The 25,162-nt window shown below is 39.2% G+C and overlaps 1 protein-coding gene across 2 annotated transcripts in view; it reads right to left on the bottom strand.

Moving 5' to 3' along the window:
• Positions 1 to 894: 894 nt before the first annotated feature.
• BCAR3 (BCAR3 adaptor protein, NSP family member) overlaps positions 895 to 25,162 on the bottom strand; it is a 93,805-nt gene continuing 69,537 nt past the window's right edge. For both annotated transcript variants that reach the window (XM_050900780.1, XM_050900779.1), the window contains 9 exons: positions 12,751 to 12,879; positions 11,161 to 11,588; positions 10,434 to 10,534; positions 7,969 to 8,609; positions 5,069 to 5,184; positions 4,036 to 4,207; positions 3,733 to 3,856; positions 2,691 to 2,903; positions 895 to 1,846 (listed from right to left, as the gene is read on the bottom strand). In XM_050900780.1, the coding sequence (XP_050756737.1) occupies positions 1,659 to 1,846; positions 2,691 to 2,903; positions 3,733 to 3,856; positions 4,036 to 4,207; positions 5,069 to 5,184; positions 7,969 to 8,609; positions 10,434 to 10,534; positions 11,161 to 11,588; positions 12,751 to 12,879 (2,112 nt within the window). In that variant the 3' untranslated portion in view covers positions 895 to 1,658. The remainder of the gene's footprint in view (positions 1,847 to 2,690; positions 2,904 to 3,732; positions 3,857 to 4,035; positions 4,208 to 5,068; positions 5,185 to 7,968; positions 8,610 to 10,433; positions 10,535 to 11,160; positions 11,589 to 12,750; positions 12,880 to 25,162) is intronic.

Raw genomic sequence — 25,162 nt, 5'->3', positions numbered from 1 at the left:
TTTTTAATTAGTTCTTTTTTATTTTAAAGTTAGAGAAAAGGAGGAAATGTGATCTGTGTATTTTCTGCTAAAGGGCCTGTGGTTTGCCTGGCTAACCGCCTTGCAGGTCAGTAATAACGCTTCCTGGTAAAAGGACTAAATGTTCTTTTCACGCTACTGTTTGTTTTTCTAAAACCAGGATTTGCTTCCTTTGGAGGCAGGTTGCTTTCATTGAGGGATAGTGCAACTTGTATGAGGGTTATTAAACATAGGAAAAAAACATTTGTACTTGCACAGCTAGTTATAAATCACTTATTCTAAAATTTTGAACGTGAGTTGTCTTAAAGAATCTTACATTTTCCAGTAATTTTTAATCCTTTTTTGTGCACATGTTGATTTCCTAAATGTTAAATGCTTTGTTTAAAAATAGTGTTCTCTGTTGAGAATATTTTCATGGAATAAAAAAATCTTTTCATGGTCTAAGTGATTAATTTCCCCATTTGTTTTCTGTTAAGATTGACAGAGAGACTTTCAGCATGAGGTCTGGAACCTCTTGTTACAGTGGTGGAACCTCTGCTATGATTGTAGATGGGGGGGAACAGATAATACCATTTTGGTGTTGGTTTTGTTGTTAGCCTACTCAAATACTTTCAAATGCTGTAAGTAACATCTCACTCCAGAAATAGGCTTACTGACAATGAGCACAGGCAGCTCTAACCATAGTTCTTGCTTAAATATTTATACAACTTCTGAGGATAATGCTTACACACCAATTCTGTATGTGACAAAGTGGAAGTTGCTGCTAAAGCACTCTTTATATAAACACCATGCATGCTGATTTCCTATGAAAAGTGCTAACAGCTTATGCTTTGCCTTCATCCAAGGAAAAGAAAAAAATACTACTTACCAAAGTGATTCACCTCAGTAAATGAAGCAAGTTTAATATATACATACACCCACATTTACTCATATCTGAAAGCATTTTAATTATCTGGATTGTTTGTTCTTGCCATTTCATCATTCGTTCCTGGCAGCGTAGCTGTTGTGCAGGCTCCAGCAAAAGCCAAACTACTACAGATGCCGTCTTAAAAAAAAAAACCTGTAAGTTGTCACAACACATACACAACTAATTTTCTACTTCCATAGGTGCAGTGATATTTGAGCCTTCTGTTGTGGTCACAGATAAAGGATCACTTCTGCAACCTACAGTATTTCTGCGATCTGCAAATATGCGAATTATTTTGCATAAAGATACACTTTAATTCACAATTCTCTGTACACTGTTTTATATTCATTAAAGGAATATCATACAGCAAATTTTCTGCAATGTCACGTACTTAATCTATCATTTTATTTACACTCTCTGCTTCATTTTAATATTAAGATGCCAATGCCCTTACTCTTGGGCATTATCAAAACACTGCAACTCCGGGGAAATACAGAAAGCTGTAAGACTATCTTACAGGGATAACCTAACTGTTTAAAGGGATCATTAAATGACTTGGTGACACAGTAAATAAATAATTTGTTTAGAAATCAGTAGTTTTAAAACAAGTGTGCATTTTGCAGTTAAAAGTTCTAAACATCTTATGAAATGCAAGAAGTTTGTGCAGTATCAAATTGCCAAAAGAAAGCTAAGGTTATTTCAAGTCTAATATTTAAATAGTGTTTACTGAGTCTTATATACTTAATTGTTCCACCTGCTTCACAGGAGGAGGTTCCAGTTTTCGGGAAAGTGCAGTTAAAATCTGGCTGAATTTCTCGTATCTTTCATTTTGATTAACTTGTGCTCCTTTGCTGCCCCAGAGCAATCTCATTTGAAATTCTGTCTTGAAGATTTCACTCATCTCTTCATCTGGCTGGAAACCTAGTAAGTAAAAAGAATCCCACATTATCACCATCAGGCAAGTTTTTTATTCAGAAGAAACTGCTTTTAAACTGTATGCCCTCCAAATAAGATAAGCTGTAGCGTGCTGGGTTCCTTTTGCACAGCAATTTTAACAAGCTAGTAAACCAGTGAAAATCCTTTCCATCTGTGACATTCTAGTAGGACACTAATGGCTCTAGGGACACTGGGACAGGCTATCCTTTGCTCAAGGTCTAGAATGGTCACTATATAGCCTGACCTTAAATAAAAGTACTGATTTATACATGCTGCCTGCAGAAATACTTACATTTCTCTCCCCTCCCTTAACTTTTTTTCACTGCAAGTTTAAAATACAGTCACATTAGTAACATGTTGCTGCTTTCTGGCTGCAAGCCGTCAAGATCTGTGTTGCATCTTGGGCTGCTGTAAAGAAACTTCTTATGATGGGTGGTGTTTTATTCACAAAAATCAGAGCAGGAGTTTTAAATTGTACAGAAGCCAGGAAGTTATCCTCAGTCCTTACTGTACTTCTATTCAGTTGCTAGAAGGGTCAGCATATTAAGTCATGAGAACTTCAAGTATGTTTAGCAAAAGTGTATGCTCTATTGCTTACTGAAGAACTATATTGATGAATAATTTACTGTCTGCTTTTAAACAATATTGATGTTGTCCTCAGACTGAGTTTCCTGCAGGACATTTGCTACTATTTCAGCTCCCATGAAAGAGGAGAAGAATTTCTTGCGCTGACTTTTAGTGGCGCTTACTTAGGCAGAGACCTTATTCTTCAGGCGTAACCCACACATTGTGTTAATGTCCAGCAGTTTCTCCTACTAGTACTTCTTACCTTCCAGCATCCGTTCTGCAGTCAAGCTGTACATTTCTGCATTCTGTGCTATCTGACGAGCTGTGGCCAAGTGCCTGAGCATTATTTCGCAGCTTTGGTCACTGCTTTCCCACAGGTCCATGCCTTCAAAAATGACAGCTTGTCGCTCCATCAAGGTAACGAGAGGCATCAGCAGTGGCACTGTTACATTGTTCTGTGGAGCACTGACTGTGTCTGGGATAGAGAGTAACGAACAAATCATCTCATCAGACATTTAAAGAAGGTATTGTAACTGCAGTATTCTTTTCAAAGTTGGAAACTACTATTTGTCTTCCATCTTTCAAATTAACACCTTACCTCAGATACACCTGTCCTACCACCTTCCAGTGAACTGGTTGGGGGACAAGGCCAGGACAAATTAGTGTCGGAAAACTGTATTTGCTACAGGAGAAGGCTCTGCTGAATTACTAGAGCGTGGCACAGACATTTTAAACACATTTAAAGTCTGGGTCATTCTAATAAATTCTGTGAGGCTAAAAAGTTTTCCTTCTCTACCCATTCTCTTAAGAGAAGTGTTCAGAGAAATGTTATCTCTGTCTTGCACCCCTTTGGAGACTAGAGCTGCAAAGAATCTGACGCAGGACCACCTGAGCAGAGGAATTAGCTGGCCAACCCATTCTTTGTATTTGAGGATTCTTCCTCTGATCCAATAGGCAAAGCAAATAAAAAGCAAAATCTGCCAGAAGTAACTGTCCTCTGAGGAAGGACGAGATTTTTTCCCGTCTTTGAGGCAAGATGATGCAGAGTGTTTCAGTTTCTGCTCCACAAAGAGGGAGTGTGGCTTTGGGCAGAATGTTACATTCTGCATGGGTACACACACACAAGCACATACTGATGTTTGGCTGGCAGGCTCTTTCCTTCTATTTCATTGTCTTATACTGCATTATACAAGTTCACATAGTCATTTTAACATATGACGCGCAGCTGCCTCATCTCCCTCCACAGGACAGCAGTAGTGGGAGAGTTAACAGGCTAAATAGAAACCAGTGTCACTCATACTCACTATTCCACTGATCTTGTCCTTCATGCAAAGCTTTGCTAAACGGCTTCAGCTGTTTTTCATACATGATGGCAGTCTGGGTATAACAATGTCTTAGAGAGGTCCAGGTTTGTTCTAACCTAGTGACCTGTTCATACAAAATACAGAATACCCATTATTGACTCCATAGCAATTCACAGGAAAAGTACACTGCTAGTGACGAACTTTCTGTTCTGATGATCTCTCTAGTCTTGAAGAAATTGCATAAATTAAATTAACCATCAAACAACTCCATGTTCCAAAACATGAAGAGAAACAGATTTTTACCTGTGGCATTTCCAGGGCTTTCATAATGGCAGAAAATGCATACAAATCCCCCAGCGAGTCCTTCAGCTCCACTGCGACTTGGATGATCCTGTTCAATGTTGCCGCTCTATCTTCTAGATTGCCTGTGCAACCCAAGATATCCACAGCTATTCCTATTGCCATGGTGGTGTGCCTGTAAGTGAAACAATTTATACTACTGGTTACAAATTATTAAATTAGTAATACATTATGCTGTACATGTGTTCAGAGAAGATCAATTCAAAGGTTATTTCAATATCTTGGTGTGCCCGGAAAACTTACTAACATCTTTGTATCAAGAGCAGCAATGCCATTATACGGAATATATATACATTGGCTTTGAATTTATGTTTTAATAAATTTAATAGATTTTCCTAAGATATTACCACTATACAAAATTGTGCTCAACCAATGAATGAGTGAACACTTTTGGAAAAATTGCCCCAATTCTCTTTGTTCTCCACACTCAAATCCTGGGACCTTCCCCCTAAATTTCAGCAACCGAACTACTGAAATCTGAATCAGAGAAGCAGAAAAGCTAGATCAGGGATAGAGGACCCTAATTCTTCCCCTTTAACTTGTGCGGAGGTTTTGCAGAACGCTTTGCTGATCATTTTTTACTTTACTAGATCCTCTAGCCTCTTCCCCAGTTGCAGAAGGCTACTGCCTTCAGTCTCTTCCACAAACACATAACATGCTCAGCTAGATAGAGGTCCCCTGAACTTTAGTTTACCTGAGCTCTTAAAGGAGAGCTGAGGGTGTTCAGCAGCTCTAAGGATCCTGCTTTCAATACAGTTCCCCTTCCCCTGTATTACATGCATGGAGTTGCTCCATGACCTTAAGGAATTTTTCCTATGCAAAAAGAAGTTCTATGCCATCTCACTACATTATCTTCTGTACACGTGAATTCAGAAAATGCGCAGGAGAGCATTCTTTGAGGAAACGCAGAGTACAATGTAGCAGTGATCTGATCTTCTGGCAATCTGCCCTGGAAATGAGTAACAGGAACGTTTACCTTTCAATTAGGTCAAGGCGCAGTTGATGTCCAAAAGGCAAGGTAATCAGTTCAAGACCAGAGTTCACTCCCATAATCCTCCTCATCTCTTCAGAAACTTCTAGTATCCTCGCCACCTGTCAAGTGCAAAAATTTGTGCATGAGTTTTGAAACTAACTTACTTCAAAAAAACCCCGAGCCACGTAGAAGTCCTCCAGATTAGTGCAGGGCATATAGAGCTAAGTGCACAGCGCACAACATTAGAATACAGTCATCTAAGAAAAAAATTAACTTATGCACATTCAGTGCCTTACACAAAAAAACCCCAGTAAAATATTTTTTTGCATGATTTGGCCATCACAAAAAACCTATAAAAGGTGTGACCAAAATGCTTTATCAAACTTCCGTCCTCCACTTCCAGAAGGAGATTCATACACAAGCTCCAGGAAATGTGGTGCTCTCTTGGCCTGATCCTTCTCAGGGTGGCACTGCTCTTTGGCCTTAAAGATGTACACATTTGCTTTGCCTTCTTCATTTTTAGAAAGGCAACTGCTCAAAATGTTTTTGGATTACACCACAGGGTCCTCATAAGGATTAATTAGTAAAAGGACTTTAAGGAGGACACTGAATGTTGAGTGCCTAATGAAGTCAGTATGTGAAAGCTGACACTGTCACCAATTTGTCTTTGCTTTTTAAACATACAGTATTAGCTACTGGTTATATCAATAACAATTATATATGCTAATTACAAGCAAACCCACATTAATATGATAATGTGGTATTATCTGCTGGTTTAAGGCCTGTATGTTGACACATTTACCAACCAAGCTGCCTGCTATTTTCTGATACACCCATCAGCAGGCTTTCTTGGTTATGAAAAGATGAAAGCAAGCTGGGCCACACAACAAGCCTCACTGGTACAAAATCTAGCACTGTAGAGAAACCTGTTTCACTTAGAGATGCAGGAGTGATATGAACCCCCTAGAGACACACTGATTGCTACTCCATCACAAAAAGCCCTCTCAGGCGTGCAAGGGGCAGATACTCACTCCATCACTTACCATATGGGTGCTTCTTTCATTATTAGAAATACCATTATTTAAAAGGCAAACTGAGCTACTGATGCCACACAGAAGACCTACAAACTTCAGCCTTATCACAGATCTCAGTACAAAGCATTTATTCTGGCCCAGTTCACATGCCAATCTCATTGTATCATGCAGTTCGTATCAGTGCAGTAGTATGCAACAAGTTACCAATGAATGACAGTCATTGGCTCTCAGCACTGCGAGATGAAGATAAAACAAGACTTCTCTACATGTCCCAGCTAGTTACTGTTCCTGCTCCAAAATCCAAAAACCTGTTTCTGTAAAACACTCCAGTGACTCTTAATTGTACAGGCTCCCACACTTCCAGCAGGCCAGTTTCCTTGGCCCCATTCCAAAGTTTACAGGATTTAAAATAAGGAGACTAATAATCAGCTAATTGAATATAATATATATATACATATATAAAACCCCTTACTGCTTCTCTAAGGCATGCATATCCTATGCCTTCAGGCAACATACTCTTTAACAATATATTAAGACATACTGGTTATTGTTATTAGGTTGAAGGCGGAAAAGGTGAATTTTGGAACTAAAATGTTAGAGAATGCTGTTACTACTCTTGGAACCATAGTAAAGAAGCCACAATCTATCACTGCTGAAAAGACCAAGCAGTTGTGGAGCCGAGTTTTTCTGAGTCACCATGTCTGCATGAAGCTTCACTTAGCAGCAGCCGACACTGCTACTGAGGAGAGAAGCTGTGTTTGCTGCTGGCAGGAACCCAGCAGCTGGCAGGCACTCACACACACTCATCCCACTGCTGCTCCAGTGAACTGCCCCCTTCCCAGAGCTATGGTGTGCAGCTAGTGCAGCAGCACCAGCCGAGTGCAACAGACACGTGTCTTCTGGAGCACCACTATTCCCACTTCCTTTCTTGTCTGTAACGGAGTTGCCCGGTAAGTAGTCATGTGTGTTGCTCCCAAGCTGCTCTTAAGAAAAAAAAAAAAACAAAAACCCAACCACCCACCAAAACCCATGACACTTGGTTCCTGTAGCTGCTCTGTGGCAGGTACAGCACTCAGTCATCCCAGCAAAGCGGTGCTGATTCAACTGCAGTTGCATTTCTTTTATTACACAAAGTCAGCATCTCATAAGGAGATGACTTCTCCTGTCTTTCCATATTTCTGACCCAATAGCTTATCTCCAAGCCCTGTCAGCTGAACAAAGCCTACATTGTGAAATATAGTTCTTTGAGTTTTTACATCTTTCTAAACAATTCCACTAGCAATACAGTTCTCTCACAGGAGAGAAATGCAGAAGTCCTGATAGCTATTTTCCCACACCACCTATCCAGCTGTAAGACAGAGACTCAGAGAAAGATTAGAAGAGCAGCTAGTTTTAGAAGTTTAAATATATTTAGTTCCGTTGAACATCTTATATTATGGCCAGCAACATGGCAACCTGATAATGTCTGTCAACTGTTTGCCCTTGCAAGCTAACTAGCTATTTCCCGTCACGAGTAGTTCTTTCCACAATGGTTTGCAGCATAGATAGCTCTTCCGCCAGTATAGAAGAAAGGCTGAATCACAGATACACAGCAACTGATAGGAGATTAAAAAGATGTATGGAACACTGAGAATTTGAGTCTAAAGTCAAGGACAGTGGGAGACCTTTAGTCCAAAGGGTTTGTTAACATTCTTGTTCTTCAAATGGGGAAAAAAACCACCCCACCCTAAAAATTCCTGCAAGCAAGTCAATACATTTATTACATTAGCTGCAAATCTACCCATTAATCTTTTCAAATCAGTTCTTTAAAAAGTCTAAACTTGCACAATATAAAATAAAATGCAAGAATTTGTTTGTTTGTTTGTTTACCTTGCAGTCCATTTTAAGAATATGTTGTGCAATAATCTTTGGATTGTTGTTGGTGAAAAGCTCCTTAACTCTTCTTAACATTGATGTTTCCAATGGCTTGTTTTCAGGAGGAAGTAGTCTGGATTCAAAATCATTCGGTTTAAAACTAGACACCGTCTCAAAAATAGGTGCAGAAAAGATGCTGTCTTCTTCGGCCATCTCAGTTGAAGCTTCTAAAGGACCTGCAGAGTTCAGTGTAGAGTCATCTTCCAGGATCAAATAGTTTGTTTCAGAGTTCCTGAACGAGTGTGTTCCCCTCTCCTTTCGTGTCAGATGTTCCACATAGCTGTTTTTCTGACATAAATGTTGTTTTGTTGCTGCAGGGTCTCTGGCAGGGCTTAGCTCACAATAGTGTCCTTCTGAACTGCGGGAAGCTAAAGGAGAACCGGGGGGCTTCATCAGGGGCGCTTTGCTGGGTTTAGGTGGAGGCCTCGGACAGAGCTGACTGTCTGATCCTCTAAGAGCTTCCCCTACTTGTGACTCAGAGGTGACTTTCTGAACAACTGTGGGGCTTAGAGAAGGTTCACTGCCTGTTCTAAACGCAGGAGAGCTTGGACAGGAGTCTGCATCTGCTTCAGGTAATCGAGATGGATGTCTTGAACCTGCAGGGGAAAACGGTATTTTAGAAGGCCAAAACATATACAATTCCTGATGCCTGTCCCAGGGGTCATCTCTTAATGCTATTTCCTGAGGAAAATATTGTCCGATCCTGTCAATTACTTGCTGACAAAAATGTATATGAAATTATATTTTGAGGAATGAGCTAGCCAGCAAATTCCATTCACTTGCTGATCCTCCCAAAATCCCAAATACACAGAACAGCTGCACCATAATATTATTCTGTGGTAATGCTGACAATAATTCCAGTCCCTGCTGCATACATAGGCTATACTGTCAGAGCTGGATAGTCTCCATGGCTTGGAATAGGAGGTTTCTTTGTAACCTGATCTAGTCTATAAAAACAGAAACTTCCAGCCACACCACATAAAAGATGAGTCATTTCTGAGAATGACAAGTTTGAGATGAAAGGAAAGCTTCCCCAAGTCAAGCCTGAACCTGCAATAAGGTATGGAAGGAATGAATTTCAGGGATGCTAATCTTGCTAAACAGTAGCTGATTTGAAGAGCTAGAGAAACACATCCATATACTTCTGTGTATTTATGCCTCATCCTGTACTCCTTGCATATGCAAACCTCAGCATCCAATATAGGACTGAACCCTATATCAGACATTCCCAATCTGCAGTTCTCAGTGCATTTGCTGGTATCTACAGCAAAGTGGCCCATTGCATCATGTGGGCTTTCCTGCTTGTTTCCAGCTGGCTCTCAATTTATGTAGACAACAAAATCTGCAAATCACAGCCTGTCACCACTTGTGAGCACTATGATACCAGAACCCGCTTAGAGGACCCCATGACAAAACACACGGCAGTACTCTTCAGGTTAACTGTTACAGTACCAAAAGAAAAGTTTTTGTAGCCATGTATTGGAATAAGATAATCAATTCAACTACAGATGGACAGAAACTTGTTTTATGAATGTCTGTCCATCCCACTGTTAAACACAGGAGCACATGCTTTCTATCAAAATACAGTCTCACCATACAAATACTTAATATTATCTTTGTCTCAAGAAGTCTTTCCACAATAGGCACTATAAATTTTAACAGCTACCATGTTCAAAATTACTAGCAGCCTTGGAAGTCAAACACTAGAATTTGTCCACATGGGAATAGATGCATCATTGCAAGCTTCCTTACACAGTATGTTAGTATGGAAACAATTGCTTAAACCTCTGAAGAATCTGAGAAAGAAAATGCCATGATCAACAACTGATCAAGTGTTGGTACACCTTGTATCACTGGAGGGAGACAATGACAGTGGCCGTGGAACCAGACAGCAGCAAAAGGAATGAAAAACAAAAGGGATGGGGGGGAGAGAGAGAAGGGCAGAACTCAGTACAAAAGCCATGGTAGTGCTTTTCTCCTGGAGGAACACTACCACATCCTGCATACTTTACCCTGAGAAAAAGCAGTTACCAGGATTTCCATGAAACACCACTTCTACTTAATAGACTTCTGTCAGAATGACACGAGTGAAACAAGTCAGTTCTTGTACAGCACAAGTGAGGAAAGGTAATACTGTCAAAAAGGATACTAATGCCAACTGTAGCTATCTTTTTTTTTTAGTGTGGAAGCCTGCTGAGTTGTGTGCTAAGGTACTCAACTAGCTGGTGCATTGTAAATAAAAAACCTGTTCCGATGACTTAAAGAGCAAGCAGTATGCTAACACAGCTTACATTGGCCATTAAATATAACTGTATATACGGTACTCAGAACACTCAACAGTCTCACTTTGGTCTGAAGTGTAACAGACCACCTGGGCACGCACAGATTTTAAGTGTGAAACATTTAATTACAAAACATACCTATTAGCAGATAGCTCTCTGACTGGTGAGCCTTTAAAGGGAATCTTTTCTCCAGAACATGATCCAAACTAGCTGGCTGGCTACCGCTTTTTTCTTTGTTTCTAGGGTAAACAAAAATGCAAACAAAAACATATCAATATATTCAACACTCTTAACATACATACCTAATTGCCAGAATATATCATAACCAGTGCAAGGATCATTAGCTTTCCACTTGGGCAGCTTATAAGAATAAAAGGTACTTCGTGCTGTTGTGGTAGCAATGAAATGGGCTATAATATGTGTGACCCTGCAGCATTTGTGAGGGTGTTTCTTTGAATGTTAAGACTTTTTAAAGGAACATTTGATTTGGACACTGAAATTAGGATCCATTCTCCCACACTTGGTATTTTTATTGTAGATGTCAAATATGGAAAGAAAGACTTCTCTGGAGCAGCAGCAAGATTTTATTTTAATCCTTTGTCTTATACTAGTCAAGATTTGCCAAGTCACTGAAGAACAAGTTGCACCGCTGTTGTGCTTCCAGAGTCTACATTTGCTCTCACTCTGTGGATTTGCTGATTTTTAGCAAAGGATTTTTTAGGGCCTAAAAAATCCTTTGCTAAAAATCAGCAAACCCTCACACCTAGTCTTCCATCTAAAATCAGAGTGAAAATTCACATCACCTACAGCAGGAGCTGATAGAGTTACCTCATTTCCCTCCATAAGGACAGCAAAATTAAAGTACCTCAAAAGATTTCCTCTGGGTATGCTCTGCTCTGGGGATTGCATGCTGCATATACCAAGACTCAGCCTTTTTGCAGTTTCTGTTTTTCCTTCTTTTTGTCGGAGTGGAGTTACACCATACTTTTCTTCTAGACACCTGAGAGGCACAGTCCTGTTGATAGGCTGAAAAATAATTGCTCCGCTCTGCTTTGATATTGGTGTGCGATTCCCAACATAGTATCTAACTAAGCCAGGGATACTGTCGAAACTTTCAAGTTCAAACTGATACTGAACGCGACAGTAGGCTTCATTGAGTCTTAGAACTGTTCTGTTGATTTTAAAATGCTGAGAGGTATTTTTCCACTGACAGGTAAGAACAAAGTTCCCAGGACTGGAGAGAGAATCCCTAATCAGAAAATCTCCATCTCTCTGAACTAGGCCTTCTGCCACCTTTGAGGAAAAAGAATTATACAAAAAATACTTTCAGAATCAGAAAACAAGTAGTCAAACAACACATCGCAACAAAATATTCTTAAACATAGGACTTAATTTGGCTGCTCTGGGAGGACAGACAAAGCCAGAAAGACAAAGCAAAGCATGAAGTGTGGTAGAAGAATGATGTCTCCAATTCTAAAATTAAGAGCTCATCCCACAGCAGAGATCTGGAGGGGTTTCTTGGAAAATGCCCAGCAGCCAGAAGCATGACCCACTTTTGCATATAGATTTCTTCTGGTTTGCTAATAGAAAATAAGACATGAAGGGAAAGCAATGATTCAGGATTTTAGAGTTTAAAGCATCTGAATAGACAGTCACACCGAAGTTTAGAAGCCATTACTACAGGACCCCGGAAATTGTCCTTTCATTATTATCTTAAGTGACAGAAGCTTTCATTTTTCATTCTTTGTGAATACCGCATAGTACTAGGAAGAGTCAGAGAAATCCTGTTTTTCTGTTTGGAGTTAGTCCTTTCATGTGATAAACTACACATCTAACAGTTAATCAAGTGCAGTGTATGTGGCTGCTGTGCCTGCTCTCCTTATTTAGGTGAAGGGCAGCAGGCAGCTCGCAGCTCTGGTGAGAGCCGGCTACGCACAGGAGGGAGGCCCGCAGGGGGAGCTCCAGGTGCTCTGGGAACCTAAGTGCCAATCCAACGACAGCTTTAACATATTTTTAACTACGTTTGTAAGGATCAAAATTAAGTTATTGCATAGATTTTGTTGTGGTTTTTTTTTCCCCTTCCCCAAATCCAAGTGCAAGAAAGACAACAAACGAGAACATTTTAACTTTGGCTAAGAATACTGAACCAAATTAATGTCAGTGTGTCTGAACAATACGTGGGGATACTATTCTCACATAAAGCTTAAATTCCATTTCCGCCTTTATTCAGTGCACACAAATCCTGAAATACCTATATTTTCCACCAGTGCCTGCCCTGAATCCTTCCTCAGCCTCATTTTATGCCAAGCTGTGATAAATACCATAGCTTTCACACAAATAAGCATTATGTTTCTACTAAATTAATGCAGATATCAGAGATGTGTATAGTACTTTAGTGCAATTCTGCTTGTCTATAAAAGCTCAAAGCACATTTGGCAATGCAAAGACCACGTACCTGCCGAGGAATACGTCCATGGTACCAGGCATGGCTACGCAAGTCTTCACTACTTAGCTGCAGTTCTTCCTCTAACTCCTTCTTCAGTTTTTCTGGGCTGTTGTCCATAACTTGCCTCTCCCTAGAAAACTGCAATAAAAGATTAAAAGCTTCAACTGTGCCAAGTTTAGTGATTAACATTTTACCTGGGTTATAACTTGTATCACATGATCGGCACTAGCCACTGGAATGCAGGTGCTGCTTTTAGCAGGCTGGCTTGGCTTCGCTCTCTAGATTGTATTTGCAAAATCCAGCATTCAGTGAGATAACGTGATTGTTATACACTGCATGGAACAGAGCAAAGTGTTCTGTCTGTACACCAAGCTAATAATGACACACCTACAAAGTCACTTCTCTTACTTCCTCTTCCCAATAAGAATTCTAACTATACTCAAAAAAATGCAGCTGGACCCAAATGCCCTGCTCCAATATTCTTCCTCCTGCTTAAACTTCCATTTTAATTTCAGATTCTTTCCCACCCACCCCCTTTGAACCCATCCAATTAAGAACATTCCAAATCCATCAAGACAGGCTAACCTGGACATACACGGTTGTTCAATATTTCTGTTGCACTAAAAAACAGTTTACCAAAGTAAATTTTCAACCTTAAAGGGCTCCCTTCTAATGGGCATTAAATCTGCATGTCCAAGATGTTCCCTTCTTAAGAGAAAAAAGCTCTTGTTGCCCCTTAGCACAAAAAGCACAAGATCTACTTGGAGATATCTCCATCACCACTATACAACTACTACAAGATTTTCTGGAAAATTTCTATCTTCATCTCTTCTTGGAGTACAGCTTCCATGCTGGACCACTCTGGCTCATTAGTCCTTCTTGTGGATGCAGTGTTGCTCACAAAGTAAGGTGTAGTATCTTCTCTAGAGAGTTGTCATGTACTCTTTCATAAGCTCCCTGTGGAGGGAAGTTCTTTGGACTTCCTTACATTCTCCAAGGGCTGGGGACTCCAGCCCACCTTTACTGTTGCTTTAGAGTTTCAGAAGCCTAAGATACTCAAGAGAAACAGGTTCATTGCAGGGAACATGTTCTACATTGATCAAAGAATCAGAGTATACTCTCTTTTAAAAGAAAGTACATTTTTAAAAAGAGAGAAGGGGAGAGAGAGAGGGGCCTCCAGCTGGACAGCAGACTAAAATGCAACATTTGCCCCAGTGCATTATGGATTTTTTTCTTAGCTCTGGATATGAGCCAAAGCTTACAGGTTCCCTTCACTGACACACTGATGTAAATATGCAGCACATGCATTATTTAAAAAAGAACTGGGAATGCTTGCCTACCAATCCTATTCTTTCCATGAACACTGCTCTCTATAGCATTTTCTTCTTCATATTGAATACTCACAGCACCTAACCGTGGGAGCAGGTGGCATACATTTATCACTTCTTTCAACAATCCTCCCTGCAATTTCAAGCAGACTGAATTACAACAGATTACTAGACAGCAGATTTCTGGTGGAATAATGCCAGAAGAGGCATCCTGCTGCCAAGACTATTTAAACATGCTGGGAGCCCAGAAAAACTCTGAGATAAATTCTCCTCTTCTCTCAGAGAAAACTAAGGCTTCTCTTAGACAAACACAAATGAGCATAGTAGCTTATACAGGTAGGCAACAGATAAAAACAACCTGGTAAAGAATCACTTTCCACCTCAGTTTTGCTTCTGTGAACCATAACAGGGTGGTATTTATCCATACAAATGTGGTTAAAAATGGACAATCATTTTCAACAAGGAGTAAATCCTTTGTGCTTTTGTACAGTCAAGGTCTTTCACCAACTCCTCCCAGGCTTTATAAGGAGAAAAGTCTGTGCAGGAACAAACAATGCCACCAAAAAAGACCTTCACTGCAAGGGCTCTTTCATAAAACCATGTACAATGTGAAGAGGTTAAGTTACTGGGTGTAGAAAGAGTCATAGAAGAGGCTTGGTGAGGACTCAAGTCCAAAAGCATATCAAAGTATCAAAACATAGCCAAATAAGGCCAAAAATCCCCCCTCCACTCCAAACCTCTGTGACCTATCAGACTAACACAGCTAAAGGACTAGTGGCACATATCTGCCACCTTTATTTCCCAACTCAAATGGCTGGGTACCCATTTAAAGCTGACTGACATTGATTCCAGAATTAACAGCCATTTCACTGCCACATCTTACAGAACGATAGCAAGTATTATAGCATTTACATAAGCTGAAGGTAGAGTGAAGAGCACACAAATTGAGAGTAGACTTTCCAAGAACACCTTTCCCCTGACCGCACAAGGAAGTGGCTGGAGAACTTTTAAAGTACCCCCTTCAATCTACACAACAGCGTTCAGTTGTAATGGTATATGAATCTCTCACATTCATAGTTGTGTATTTTGCTGATCTTCTGAAAGGAACTACTACTTTAATGTGAATTGTATTTAAGTTTTTGAAAGATGCTTTTGACTGAATAGAGAGCTGAAAAAACCCAAAGCTACTGTACAAATTGTTACCATCATTCCAAAAGCATCTCACTGTACCTCAGTAGTAGGCAAAGCCATCGTAAATGGAACAGACTATAGCATACGAATGCAATAACTGAATTTGCTTAGGAGAGCTAGATCCTTAGCCAACAAAAAGAGCTATAGGTCTTTGCATATGGACTAATTTCATCCATTGTACTGACACAAATTACCTTAAAAAACCAGGATGATCAAGTTACAGATACACACGAATTACAAATACAGCAGAGAAATCTAGAATTTCTTTTAGTGGATTTTTCACTATCCGAATGAATGTAATGAGACACACTGCACTTGAATTACATCTACACAACAAGAAAAACATTTAAGGAATCCAAACCAACTAAATTGTTAACATTCATGATTATTGGTTTGTTAAAAATCCTCTCCACCATGGTCTAACCACACTGAGCATACTCTGATTGCCAGAGGTCAGACATCTCCTGAGATGAAGGAAACATGCTTAAATAACCCTTATGCAACTCTGAACTCAGCGGAAGAACTCCTAAGGCTAGCACAAATCCCAAAATACACAGAGGGGAAACTGCCTAGGTAAGCAAGTTTAGTAATAGCATGTCTTCCTGGACAGTTTTTTGTTGGCTGAGACTGATTCCTTATACAACCTATGTCTGTTAAAGGAGAAGCGTGACCGATGAACTATCTGTAACCATACCAGCCTATGCCTTTCTATGCTAAATGCTACACCCAAAGGCCTCTGGTCCTGCAAGAATCTCTGCATACACTGAACTTCACATCATGCAAGTAAGGGCTCAAAAATCACTCCAGGGACAGCCTGCACAAGCATGTTAGTCTGTAAATAAGGAAGAGTGTAAGCTTAGAACATTGTAATTAGCTATGTCGATGGGTTTTCTTTTAAAAGAAAAGGTGACCTATTCCACACAACATGATGCAGATACTTCAGCCTCATTTCCCAATAGCACCCAAATGTTAATGGGCAGTAATGGTGTGCTGTAAATTTGCACTAACTTCATAGTGACAAACCTTCATTTAGTAGTATGTCCTCAGTTTATGCCTTTGTCTAAGACACTTTGTTGGCTCCTACCCAATGACAGAAAGAAACCTTGTCGTGGATTAACCCCAGCCGGCAACTAAGTACCACGCAGCCGCTCGCTCACTCCCCTCACCCAGTGGGATAGTGGAGAGAATCGAAAAAAAACCCTCATGGGTTGAGATAAAGACAGTTTAATAAGACAGAAAGGAAGGAAAAATAATGATAATAATATGACAATAATAATACTAAAAGAATTAGACTATACAAAACAAGCGATGCACAATGCAACTGCTCACCACTCGCCGACCGATGCCCAGTTAGTTCCTGAGCAGCGATCCGCCCCTCCCAGCCAGCTCCCCCCAGTTTATATACTGGGTGTGACGCCATATGGTATGGAATATTCCTTTGGCCAGTCTGGGTCAGCTGTCCTGGCTGTGTCCCCTCTCAACTTCTTGTGCCCCTCCAGCCTTCTTGCTGGCTGGGCATGCGAAGCTGAAAAATCCTTGACTTAGTATAAACACTACTTAGCAACAACTGAAAACATCAGTGTGTTATCAACATCATTCTCACACTAAATCCAAAACACAGCACTATACCAGCTACTAGGAAGAAAATTAACTCTATCCTAGCCAAAACCAGGACAAACCTGAATTTACTTTTACAGCCAGATAGTGAAGTGGATGCTAAAAAGAAATTTAAAAAAAAAAAATCTAGGGAAAAAATTAAAGACTTCAGTATATTCTGCAACAAAACACGGCTGAAGCGACACAGGGAAGCTTCCAGTTTAAATTCTTTAAGATTTCCAAATAGTAACAACCCTGTCAGAGATCCCTGGAATATAAAAGCAAATCAAGTCAGCAGAACTCTTTTCAAATACAGATGCTTTTCCTGACCTACAAAGAACTCCCCCTAAGTATGTGCTTTCCAGAACTGTTTGTTCACATTTTAGTCGCATTGTTTCCAGTCCTGGTGCTATTTTAAGATATTCCTGCCATGCTGAGTTTTTGTGAACAGGTCTTTAAAAGAAAAATACAAAACTATCTAGCAATACAATATTATCAACCTCCAGCAAAAGCCCTCAATCCTACTTACATACCCAATGGAAAACCTGAAGAGCCAAGAGCTTAGAAGGGGGGAAAAAAATTTCCAGTCAGTACAGTTATTTTAGTGTTTCTAATAAATGCCAGGCAAGTTTATTGTATTTCACAAAGGATTTCTACTTCAGGGCCATTAAACTAAAAGCAGACTGTGCTTACAGATGTAACAAGCTACCCTTGATGTTACATATTATTTTACATTTTTTCAGGCAAATATTAATCTAGCGCACTGAAAACTGGAAAATATCAAAGTTTAAGGAAGTAAAACATCAAAATAGGATCTTATTTAGGGTAAATTTAAAAAGTACTTGATCCTACCACAATATGCTGTACCTGTGAAACTTGTGAACACATTTTAATGAGAATTTCTCACAATAATGTGTTGTTTGTGCATCCAAGGGGTTACTTTCATTTGAGTGTTTGGCACCCTCCAAAGGAAACTCGCTATATCAAGCTCTTGTGTCAACCATCCTAGCTGAATTTATCACATTAGATTAGAATAATTTTTAATTGTGCTGAATAATCTACTGTATGAGTTTGGTGGTAAACAAAATAGACGTCCCACAGTTATTTTTATTGCCTAATGGCAGTGGATTCTTTCTCCAGCTCATATCTGCAACAACTGCAGTGAAGTACATGTACCAATGGAATATCAAAATACCTGAGAGGAGAATCACACAGGTTTCCACATATATATCCAAAGTTGTAACTTATATGTTCTAGCTTTCATGGCTTACCTCAATTGTTATTAATTAATTCCTCTCTAAGGTGATCAAGTGGGGGTTTTCTTGCTTGTTTGTTTTTTGGTTTTTTAAACAGCTTGAATAATGAGGAAAAGACTTTCACTTTTTAGGCACAGTTTGGAAGTGGTCCAAAATCTGTCATGCTAGATCATCTCCTTCAGTCCTGATACTGCGGAATTTCATATCACCTCACTCTGTATCCTTCTGGCAAAGTAGTATTTACTTAAAGCACAGCCAAGGACTGTTACAGGTACATGATTAAAGGTGGCCACATTTCCATTCAGTCTCAATTATTTCCTGGTGCTTTGCACAGCTCTGCCAGCTGATACTTAAATTAGCCCAACAGGCAGCCTTGGAACCACCTGATTTCCTGTTCCTTTGAAGGTTTCAAGTAAAAAAGAAAAAGAGATAATTATTAGGGATAAATGAGAACAGCTCTGTGAAAACTGAAGTGTGATCTGATTGAGGAAATAAGTCAAGCCAGTACCTTTCCTAAACTTTTAATAAATGTACTGTATCTATCTAAACCAAATCTATTACAGCTTTCTCCCAAATCCATCTTTTCTCCAACACTGGAGGCCTGCTGCGTTTGGTTAAGTGCACCATGAACTCTGAACTACAAGTTTCTGACCTTGTAAAATCACTAGGTCCTACAGAATCACCAAATAAATGAGGAGAGATGGGAGATACTTTGTCATTCAGCAAAAACTTAAATTTTGTGAGATTTACATAGCTTTTAGCCAAGTGGATAATTTAACAGAAAGACCAATCAACAGAAAATGTGAAGGGGATCCTGGGGCAGGGACAGGAAATACCAAGAGGGAAGACAAAGATGTGAAACGAGAAAGAAGGGAGAGGACGCACAGACACAGGACACTAAAAACATCTGGAAAAGTGAAAAATTAATGAAATTCTTCTATTTCCAAACCACTAGAGAGCAATCAACTTGTTCATACAGAAAATGAACATTTTGTTGTCAAAGTTCCAATTCTGGATCAAGATATACTTTACTGGCTGCAGAGATCCCTTAAGTCTCTAACCCTATGCTCTTGTGATCCTGATCAGACTGCCTGTCTGGCAGTATGAGTACAAGCATTTTAAAACATACAGTTACATCAATTTATAATATGTTTTAATTTTATTTATAATGAGTACAATGGATTTCATTTCACTTGTAACTCTATTAATTGGCCACCAAAACAAACAGACTTGTACTAGGCATTTAAAAGAATACCCATGTGGAACCAGACTCTACATCTTTTTTTGAAAACATTCTTGTTGGTCCTTATTTTCTCCTGTACAAAAAAGCAGTATCATTGGCTAAGAACTTACAAAGTGACAAGAACACACGGACAGAGTTATTTCTGAAATAGTTTTTTTGAGAAAGAACTAATGGGAAAAAGGGAGTTCCTAAATTCAGGAAACCACTTTCTGATTAACTTGGACATTTTGAACTACAACTGTGGCAATGTTCTTCACAGGGGCAGTTTTCTCTAATCTTCCAGAGTGCCCAAAGTTCACACAGGACTATAACAAGTGCTATCTTAAGTAATGGGAGGTACAAAACGGGTGATAAAAGTCTCTTTGCATAGATGACTGCCAACTTCTGCAGGATTTTATTTTTATTTTCTAGTGGCTTAACTGGTTGGTTGAGACACAGAACAAATAATATATAAACTTTCGCCATGCCCCAGATACAGGAGAGAAATCTCGAACTACTCAGAGAGATTAATTAGTACAGGAGAACGGCAATTTTGAAGCCACAAGATTTCTGTGTGCTTGTTTAGGTAATAGGTGACAACTTTTGAGGTTACTGATGAAAAGATAACAAATCACCATGAAAACTTCCATCATAACTGTGACGGCTCTTTAAAATCAAATAAACTCCATGATGTGCATGTTCTCAGTCTGCCACTATGAACAACATAACCTGCCTGACATTCACAGAAAAGCAGTCATTTTTTTATTAACTAATAAGTGAGATATTTGTTTGGGAGGAGGAAAATAAAAAAGGCTTTTAGTACCAAGTTCAGTCTAATGTTAAGTGAAAGTAATGGAAAGACTTAATTCTAGTGGACTCTGCATCCACCTTCCACTACAACACTACACTGATAGTAATTCCTTAATTTTCTAGGTGACCACATTCAGAGCTAGGAGGACAGCCTCATTTCTAGAATATGGATCCTGAGAAATCCTGAGTTTAGAGTTAATCAAATCCTAATCTCCTCCTCACTCAGTGACCCTGGGGATTTTGACTACCAAATCTAAAGGATTTTATAAGTTGGGTAGTTTTTTTGTTTTAATCTGAGAAATACCTAAATGAAAGGTATTACCCAGACGTTAAATGCATAAATATCTACTGGAGAATGTTCCCATTCCCATCAAACAGGAATCACTTACAGAGCACCAGTGGTCCCTGTGCTATCTATATGTTTATGATAGAGGGTATACTGCAGTGAAAGTTTGATAAACTGTATAAAATTACCATAGGAAATTGAAAAAAGTTATATAGTATAAGACTCATCAAAAGTGGCAAGACAATGGGGAATCAAAGTTCACGGACCTATACAAAATTTCACATCATTTTCATAACTCAGTCTTTACCCATCTGGCCCTCTCCAACAACAAACCTAACATCAAAAAGGCAGACCCATAATGCTGGGTGGTGATGACTTGTAAACTCATGTTATCAAATCCAACTGCCTCCACATACATGCTGAAACTGGATACACGAAGCCCAAGGATGCCAGTGAAACAGATTTAGATCATCACATACTGAAGAAATATTAATTAAGATCTACTATCTATAAAAAGTGTTTGCAATTCATCCAAGATAAGAGATGGCACTTGCAATAAGTAGCTGCTTATAAAAGGCTTCTTCCTCATGCCACATTCATAGCATTAGTACATTAGCATGTTGATCTAGCTCGTTACTGGCTGGAAAATTTTAAAACTTGGCAGTCCTGATAATTTGAGTGGCTTTCCCCTTTTGCGCAGCTTCAGCTGAGGGTGAATCATAGCAGAGAATTAAGAAAGAAAATACTTGAACTTCAAGGTCTTTCCCTCCAATGACAACCAAGCTGTCTTGTGGCAAAGTTAACTTTATTAATTTAGACCTCTTCATTTTTTAAGTCACCTTTTTCACTGATTTAGTCTTAACTTAATTCTTAACTTCCAAAAAATGCAAAAATTAAAGAACAATATTTTGGCTTGAAAGTGGTGTAAGTCACAATTTAGAATTCTCTCTTCATTTTCTTTTTTTTAACCACAAACAGGAACCCCTTGCCTTGAAGTTTCTCTTTATTTTCCTCAAACATAGAAGCTGACCTTAACTGTAAACAGCTATTAAAACCAAATAGGATTGTAAAAGGTACTGACACCTCATGACTGAAGAATGAGTTGATCCAAGTTCAGATCTTCTGCGCTGATCATTGTATTTTCTATTAATGTGTGGGAAAACAAACCAAACATCTGCTATTGAGATCCTAATTTCGCATGCTAAAATTAAGTACAGCAAAACGTGAGTGCTCAAGTCTTGTACCGTTTCCTGTGCTTTGATGGGACACAATGAGGCATCTCTCAGCTTGGCCACATACTGTTTTCAATTAAATTGGACAACATAATTACAATGAATTTATCTTGGTGCAGCAAAAAATCTGAACCTCTCAGAGGTAGCTGTGGACTTCAGCATGCTTATTTATGGATCTATTTGGTATTTCATTACACTTGTAATTACTATTAAAACTAAGAATTAATCTCATCTAATTACACAAACTGATTTTGCTTAAAGTGGTATGTTTTCACAAATTAAGTAAGACAATGACTTAGGCTCAGGTGTTCATACCATCCTAGGCACTTTGGCATTTCATGGAACGTACATCATTTGGCCCCAAGGTGCAGACCTTACTTGATTTGACCACCAGGTGTTTCTATACCTACAGCCACTCTCTCTTCAGCAAACGCACCCCAGCTTCCTACCATCAGAACTTCTTAAAATAGCAGTTCATCAGATTCAACTAATGCTAAATCTGCATGCTGGAACACATGCATTCAAATCTATTTTAAATGCTGCAAATCTCTTTAAATAGAACCTTATTTTTGAAAGAGCCCAGCTGTAATTTGTTTCTACATAAAAGGTTTTATTTTTTACCCTCCATACAGCAAACACTATTAATGTTTCAGTTTCTCTAGAGACTATATGGATTAAATGGACTAAATGGAAAGTTGCCATGACAACACCACCATTATTTTAGGTATTAGACATTCACGCCAAGTTAAACAAAGGGCATGCATGGTCAAGAACAACGGTTTTATAACTGTTCTGACAGCCGGCAATAAAACCCAATGTCCTTTTTAAAGTTTTAGAACAGAAGAATTAAGCCTTATGCTCAAAATTGGAATGAAAATTAATTACAGTAATAGGAGAGCATCTTTAGCTCCCTGTTCTGATAACTTCTGACATTTGTCCCAGAGAGAACGAGAAGACAGTCTGATCAGAGTCACTTTTTCAGTGTGCCAAAAAGACTGAGCCCCACACCCTACTTTCAGAAATGGACAGTTAAAAAAGGCTAAATCACTGGCGGAGAGAGGAGGGGCAGCTGTTCCCAACTTTTAAGTGCCTCCATCAAAGTTTGAAAGCCGACAAGCCAGAAGATAGCAACCTTCACATCCTTCCTCATTACAAGTGCTCCAGAAAATCTATACACATTACACAGTGACTTACAGAGCTGACACTTCGTTATTCAAAGAACAATTCAAGCATAAATCTTAAATAAAAAGATTTAAAAGCTTAGGTGTAGCTCAAAGATACTCAAAAGTAGTTAGATACCCCACCTGATTACAATTCAATTCCCAAGCCACTTAGACACTTCCGCAAGTGTGGCTTGAAATGTTTATAAAGGCTTTTTCTTTGCATATAATGCATATAGTGCATTTTTCATAAAGTGAAAGATGTCCCTGCCCACGGCAAGAGGGTCAGACTAGATGATCTTTACAGGTTCCTTCCAACCCAAACCATTCTATGAGTATATGATTTTGTGTATTTTGTAATTAAAAAAGTTCTAAAATATAAGGACAAGTCCAAAATCGTCTGAAGTGTTTAAAAAAACCTGAGCTCCTGAGCACAATTGCCTATGTTTTCAGTAAGGACGTGAAAAAGTTAGGGAACCAAGTGGTCTGATCAGTTAAATTCTGAAAGCTTGAAAGTTCGCTAAAATTCTCTTCCGCAAGTCCCAAACCAGGGCATTTTTAGCTTAATGCCTAAACATAAAGACAGCCAGCTTCAGGCTCATAAAACTGAAAGTTGTTTAAGTTTCTGAGACAATGATGAATTCTAAAGATGTTCTTTAGAACAGAAACACACTGTACCCAACCATTGTATAAAAACAAACACTTCTGAACAAAAACTAAAAGCATTACTGACTAGGACACTATGTATTTACTGTTATTGAAAAAGGTCACCTACCTTGACTCTGATAATAGACTTACGATGATAAAAGCAGCAAAGTGCTGCAACCAGCATTTGAAAAACATTATAATCCTTTGGCATTTTCAGTTCTGCTGTTTGTGGTTCCTCAAGACTGAAGATAAACAGTCACTATTAGCAGTTTTCAGAGGTTTAGCAAGCTCCTCAGTATCACCACTGCCTGCCAGAGCGGCTACACCCCCCTACTCACGTATCGGTCTGGGACACTTTCCACAGCTGAAGCTGATACTATCAATTCAGTGGCTGCTGGCATGCTTGCTTCCAGCATGCCATATAGAGAGTGCCAGAATCTTCATGTGATCTGTTTCACTCACCAGTGAAATCCTAGCTCCTCTATCTTGGTATCCCCTGGCTCAGAGATGTATTTAAGCCACCAGCTCAAGGCAAACTTCTCTTCTTGATGAGATACAATGCCTGACTGTCTCCCTGTGCTGATAAAGGCTTAATCAGTTGCTCCAGCTCAATCATGCAACGTCTCTATCTGCATCATCAATAATATACACATTAAAAAAAAAAAGAGGAAAAGCAGTTGATTACTGTTTGATGACTGTTACTCTTCATACTCAAATAAGAATTACATCCTTAGAGCTTAGGTAACCAAGGAAAATGATAAATCTGTTTATTTTTAATTAGGAACCTTCTGGCAACCAGTCCTTGGAAAATATAGCAAGAAACCAACACTGTCAGCATGGTCAGTATTAGTGGTGCAACCAAGGTACCTTTAGTATTTAAAGGTATCAGTGGACAGCTTTAGCTTGGTGATAGTCCCATGGGACTGTGCAAACTGCTAGAGAAAGAAAGAACTGAATTCAAGAACACCTCGGATTTGGCAAAGTAAAAATAAACACTAAAACAAAATAAAAAGCAGCAGTTTTATTTATGCCTGTGATTCTGTTCTCTTGGACAGCATACTCCATAGCTTACTGACCAGTAAACCACTCATCAGCAAAGAATCTGTCCTACATACCTCAAGGCCCTCTCAAGAACTAAGGCAAAAAAGGCAAATAACTTGACTAATTATAATAGCCATTAGAGACAAGACCTCACCTCCATAGCAGCCCAGTTAACAGACTTGGTGAAAGGAAACAAAATGCACTGGAGTGAAGGGTATAAGAAAGCCTGTAACACTTAACAAAGAGAAACTTTGAAGAGATCAGTCATTTATAACTTGGATGGTACCAAAAAGTCCAAAAGTCACAGACATTTCAGATCTCAGATTAGGAATAAAATAGTCCCAAAGAGTGGTTAAGAGGAAAAGCTACTTGTCTTTTTCATCAGCTACAAATATATTCCATAATTAGGAGGGTACATATATTAAATGCTTATTGATGTCCTCAGGTATTACTTGCAAGGCAATACTTCTCACCTAATAACAGAGTAGTACTTCCTTCCCACATTGACTGAACAACGTGAAGTGCCCTCAGTGTCTGCATCAAGCAATGGGACTTGGCACATAAACCAAGCAGCAGCACATAGCAAAGACAAGACATAAAATTTGCACTGTCTTTCAAGGCAAGTGGGATGGACAGCCTATCCAAAAAGAA

The sequence above is a fragment of the Gymnogyps californianus genome, chromosome 8 (genome assembly GCF_018139145.2).
Source record: "Gymnogyps californianus isolate 813 chromosome 8, ASM1813914v2, whole genome shotgun sequence".
In the NCBI taxonomy this organism is placed as follows: Eukaryota; Metazoa; Chordata; class Aves; order Accipitriformes; family Cathartidae; genus Gymnogyps; species Gymnogyps californianus.
The sequence above is the reverse complement of the archived record's forward strand: the minus strand, read 5'-3'. Positions and strand labels throughout refer to the sequence as shown.